General features: G+C 40.5%; 1 protein-coding gene across 1 annotated transcript in view; it reads right to left on the reverse strand.

Annotated features, from left to right (window-relative positions):
- Positions 1 to 4,396, reverse strand: part of b3gat2 (beta-1,3-glucuronyltransferase 2 (glucuronosyltransferase S)) — a 60,190-nt gene extending 55,794 nt beyond the window's left edge. The window contains exon 1 of the mRNA XM_030747732.1: positions 3,380 to 4,396. Within this exon, the coding sequence (XP_030603592.1) occupies positions 3,380 to 3,913 (534 nt within the window). The 5' untranslated portion in view covers positions 3,914 to 4,396. The remainder of the gene's footprint in view (positions 1 to 3,379) is intronic.
- Positions 4,397 to 6,000: the final 1,604 nt, after the last annotated feature.

The raw sequence follows: 6,000 nt of genomic DNA on the forward strand, positions 1-6,000 counted from the left end.
CAGAGCAGGCTAAGCTTTGGTACTCTGGGTTCAGGATAGTGCAGATTTTTGCCCAAGTGCAGCATTCAGGGAAGCAGCAGAGGGAAGTGCTTCCTAACATCACCATGTGATTGTTATTATAGCAGAATTTCTATACTTCGAAGTGATGTGAGGAATTGGATATTAGGTTCTGTGTGACTAGATTATGGCTGATTAGGTGATCGATGAAATGGATTCCCGTGTTAACAACTTAGCATTTAGTTCATAAAGAGGACTTCCACTGACACTACAGCACACTATACATTAGACTGTGCTTACTTTGGATGAATGACCTCTTCTTCGAGGTCAAATAAGGTCAAACTTTCATCAAATGTCTTATTTTTGAAACTCTGCTGACAATTCTACAGCCTTTGTTTGTATTGGAAACATTTAGGAAATGGTGCTGTATATGGGAATTCCTAATATCAGATTATAGTTTGCGTCCAAATATCATGTCACATTCGACCTCTGATCTCTATACTGTGGTACAGAAGCCAGGGTTCATGAATTTCAGTTCATTTGCATATATGAAATATTTATTTCTTGATCAGATGATGATTTTTGTTACTAAAACTTAGAACTTCTTTATTCCTTGCAAACAATAACGACAACAACAACAAAAAACACTTTCAATGAACATTAAAGCCACATGTGACTAGAAAACAAATGAAAATTGAATTAAAAAATGACTGATGGTCAATTGATCAGTCTACTACAGATCACCTGAGAGGTCTGTTATTGTTTCATTACTAAAGCTCAATGCAACACAACATTCCTCACAAAATAAAGCTGACAAAATAATCCTCTCATGAGATTAATGAGAACAAAATTAATCAGTATCTACATTTCACCTCATTATCAGTCCATTCTTACTTATATCCAATATTGGCACAATAACTGATTTTCAGCAGATCAGACCTGCGACACTCCCATTTACAGTACAGACAGCTGACAGGAGCTATTCAACAACAGCTGCTTAACATTATGCCAGCCAATATTAGGCTCCAGCGTCCAAAAAAATAAATAAATCACGGTTTGATTACATTCTCACATCATATATGAGTTTATTTGCTCAGTGTCAGACTCGCCCACAGCTTTAGATCCACCTTGAAGCCAGTTTCAGCAGCCTGGGCTAACAGTAGCTAACAGCTAAGTCACAGAAATTTTATTTAGTGGAGGAAACAAGCTTCCATAGAGGGGACTTGGGATTAAAACCGTAAAATATTTCATTAACACATATCCTGTGTTGATATTATTAAAATATGTCACAATATGGTGTGTACAAAAACGTTTTTATACACAAGGAGAAACAGGGAAACGTGAGGCGGTCACTATGGCAGACAAAGGGTTAAAACACAGAGCTCGAATTATTTAATCTTCTTTTTTAAATTTGTGTGATCCGAGCCGGCTTCGGTTAACGGCGGTGAACCGTTACACCTCTACCGATCTCACTTTGATGTTTCACATCTGCCTTTCTTTCAAGGTGACCCCAACATGCATTAGTTCTTTAAGGAAAGTACTGTCAAGAGAAAGAGAAACCATATAAATAATAAAAAAAAAACAATAAAAAAATCTAATATATTATGTCAAGTATATTAAACTGGTTTCACCAGGACAAATAACAAAAGTCTGCACTTTGCACTTGTTTTTGCTGCACTACAAACTAATTAAAGTGTGTTTAAAAAGAACAAAGAAAACTTAATTAAATATATATAACATACAGCACTATTCCTGTCAAAGGAAATACTGCCCAGAGAGCGAGCTGCCTTCTTGATTATTTTATTTAAACCCTGTAAGGTATAAATAATGACTAAAAATTACAGGAAATTATTCTGCAAACATTTTAATAATTTATTAACCATTACTAAGTAATTTGTTGAGCAACATTGCAAATCATTAACTGTTTCTGGCATCTCAACTGTGAGTTTTTGCTGTTTTTCATATATTTTACAGCATTGTAAACTGTCTGGACTGATTGCTGCACACACACACACACACACACACACACACACAAAGAAACAATTTAGAACTACATGAACGGCTTTAGGAAATTGTGATGGGCATTGGTACATGTAGTGATGGGTACAGGAAAAAAGCCTTTGCAGAATAAAAAAAATGTACGTTTACTTACAATGTGCTCAGATAGAGAAAAACACATAAAATTTTCTGTGTATTGATATAGATTTTTACTATTCTGAATTTAATATACTTTACAATGTTCTGCTTTCAAAATTGCATTATTGGTACAAACTAAAGTCATTTCATATTTGTGCTCAGTTATCAGTGATGCGCAGCAATCAGGCTGTCATTTATGAGACTGTGAGGATTGTTTTGTTGTTTTTGTCTTCATTATCTGCAGGTCTAGGGCACACTTTGTTAAAGGACTACACAGAGGCTTCACTTTAAAGACCACCTTGCTGTTAAAACCTCTACGGAGATACAAAAAAGTCACAAACTCTCAGATGTTCCACATGGAGTTATCAGTTTGCCATTAAACGTGGTCAATAGCATATCATTTAGTGTGTTTTGCAGTCTGCAGCTCGTCAACACAGTTTGATTTTCAGTGCCTCATATTAGGGGAAATGTTTCCTCAGAAGATTTCACATAAGATTTTGTGAAATAGTTAATGGTGATATCTATGTAAATAAAAAAAAATCAAAATAACTCTCATACAGGAGCCCAAGAATCTCACTGTGTGACAGACTCACACACACAAAAAAATCCTTTTATTCCTGCTTACAGGGAAATTTCTGCCAACCATGGTGGACCAGCACCACAGTCCTCATCCACCCTTCTCCTCTCTCTGTCTTTCCATCCTTTTCTTTACCTGTTTCCTTTTCATCTCATTCATTTTCATCATTTGGTGAAGTCAGCATAATCCATTAAAACCAGTACAGTGTTACCATTTTAAGAAGGTCTGGAGCGTATCAGTGGGATCCTGTCAGCATGAAGAATCTGAGAATTTCTGTGTGTGAATGTTTGAATTCATTTGTAATAACCCCACGGGGGTGGGGGTGGGGGGTGTCCAGTGACCTTTCAGAGCAGCACAATGGCCGAAGCATGGTACAGTCTGATTTTTACCCTGAGAGTGAAGATGGGTAAAGCTGCTCACATCATTTCTATGTAAAAAGCTGATGAAGCACGTGAAAAAGCTATGCAGTAGTTTTATCGTGTTTTAAAGTTTATATTCACAGACAGAAATCAGGAGCAAGCAAAGACATAAACTGTGTGGATGCTGTTCTCACACAAACTACTCACAATTATAGATTTCAGTGGTTTGAAGAGCTTTTTCTCAGAGTGCCACAGTTTTCTAGTTTTGCGATGAGAAGTGAACATGATGCAAAGTGAAACAACACATTACCTCTTCAAACAGCTCCAGGCTGTACGTGTTGTCATCATCCGCGAAGAAAACCACACCGGAGTCCCGTTTGCTCCGGTGCTGCCGGAGCCAAGTCAGAGCTGCGTTCCTCTGTTCGGTGGCGCGTGGCATCCCGGCGCGCTTGAACCTCCGGGGAGTGAACACATGTAGATGGGTATACGGCACCCCGCACCGGGCCAGGAATCGCGCCACCAGCTCCGTGCGCGCGGTCGAGTCCTCCACTACGATCCAGTGGAAGCGGGGCACCTGGCGGAAAGCGTGGGACAGTCGGGTAAGCTCCGCTTTCTGCACCGGACGGGTGTAAGTCGGAGTGATGGCGTAGATAATTGGCAGGGCAGATTGGTTCTGGGTGCCACCTGTCCCCGGTGCGCCGGTTCGGACGGCCCGCTGCGCCCTGCCGGTGCGACCGGCTGCTGGCGCCCGGATCGTCCTTTTACTGTCGATATCAATCATAATGATGACAATAAGGACCCAGGGCAACAAGATGAAGAAACGGCTGAAAAACACAGATTTCATGGCGAGTATGAAGTTACTGTGCGCACTGTCTTTCTCACTCCATCACAAACAGAAAGGCAAAGAGCGGCCGAGCGCAACTCCAAGAACCTCTTCCTTTAAATCCACTTATCTTATTCCCTACAGCCAGACAACAAAAAGCGTGCCGAGTCCATTTCAAACTATGTAAAGCACACAACCATCCGCCGCTCCCCCGTCCCGGCGGGACCGTCTCTGCGGAGCCTCCCCCTCCTCCTCTTCGTCCTCCTCCTCTTCTCTCGGATGGGACTTGCGGGCTTCTTCGTCCTCCTACCCTTCCCCAGCTCTCGCTCACGCAAGCCTTGTTAAACTCCCATGTTGAGTCGCCCTTCGGTGCGTGTTTTCCAGTGGAGAAAAACAAGCCGGAGCAGTCTTACCTGGAGCGGACTGTGATAAACCAGTGATGTGGGCCGACGATGAGCATCACTTGGCGAGGAGGAAGGAGCGCTGCTCTGAGTCTGAGGATAATAAGGCAGGAGGGGAGGAGCAGGTGCAGAGGAGGGGAAACGGGATAGAGGAGGGAACCTCGGGAGAGGGAGAGAGAGAGAGACCTTGTTGTGCGCGTCAGTGTCCGCTGAGAATGAACCCAGCTCAGAGACACGCAGGCACCCAGCGAGAGAGGGAGAGAGCGCAGGCTGTGCTGCTCACGCTGTTTGTCAAGACGAGTTTCTTGAAAACAAAAATGGAGGGACCTGATATGTGGACCCGTGGGACATGAGTAAATCTGGAGGTCTATGAGGGAGTTAAAGAGGAAAAAATTATTTTAGAAATAAACATAATGGAAATACTGTTTACCTTTGACCCTGTAAGTACACTGTAAGGCTACACACAATTATTTCCAGCATCCCCTATTTTATTTTACTGGTTGTTTAGCGCATAAAATGTTAAATAAAATAGAAAAAACTAAGATTTTAATATTCACATCTGAGAAGCTGCTAGAAGAATTTTGACAGTTCATAATGTGTCATAAAAGATTCCTCGATTGATATTCTGTCAGCGGATTTGCCAGCTAATCGTTTCAGTATTGGTTGATGCTTGGGGAAGTAATAGATCTGCTATTCACTGTGACCATCATCAGAGGCCCAGTGATCATTGTTCACCACAGGGGCCCCCATAAGGTTAATCTAATGATGCTTCCAGCTTCTACACTGTGATATGTAGATGTTCCTCTGCCTGTGCCACTGAAGAATAGTCATTTAATAAAAGTGGAAATCACTTGTACAATCGGATTTCTCTGCTCTCCCGGTGGTCAAAAAAGAAAAGAAGTATTGCAGAATCTTGTTTGTTTTTCATAGAAAAAATATGAAAATATTGAGTGACTATATCAGTATGGCTTTGGAGAAAATAGGGCCACTTTAGTGGCAGTAAAGCAACTCTGTCTAATGTAATGGATGGCAAGGAATATACTGGAGGAGATGTTTGTTCACTTTAAAAAGCATTTGACACTAGATTATTAATGAGAAAGGGAGACAGATACAGTAATAAAGGAGCAGCACATTCATGCAAACCCAGCTACCTTGATGATGGATATCGATATGTAAAAATAAAAAATGTTGGATCAGATTTATTAAAAGTTACTTGTGGGATTCCACAAAGTTATCAGTGCTGGGCCCTAAACTGTTTACACTGAATATAAGTGATGTGCGCAGTGTCTCCAAATCAACACAATGCGCTGTATTTGCTGATGTCCCGCATTTATAATGCTGGAACAACTGCTGGGGACAGGGGACAGGGAACATAAGTTTTAAAAAGTGGTTTGATATTAATAAATTATCACTGAATTACATTTAAAAAGTGATATATTTTTTGTTAATAAGAGAATCAAGCATAAAGTCAGTGATGATGAATTTGAAAGAGTGGATGAAAATAGAATTTTGGTCGGAATCATTCACCACAAAGTACAGTACCAGAAAAAAGTTTGGACACACTCACCCAACTTTTGACTGGTACTATTTTTTGGGAAACTTATATATAAATAATGCAAAAAACCAAAATGCTCAAAGGAAAACTAAAGATGTCTTAGACAAAAATGATCAAATACATATTGTATTTGATAGTTTCATAAATTACCT

This window comes from Archocentrus centrarchus, chromosome 15 (assembly GCF_007364275.1).
Source record: "Archocentrus centrarchus isolate MPI-CPG fArcCen1 chromosome 15, fArcCen1, whole genome shotgun sequence".
Lineage (NCBI taxonomy): Eukaryota > Metazoa > Chordata > Actinopteri > Cichliformes > Cichlidae > Archocentrus > Archocentrus centrarchus.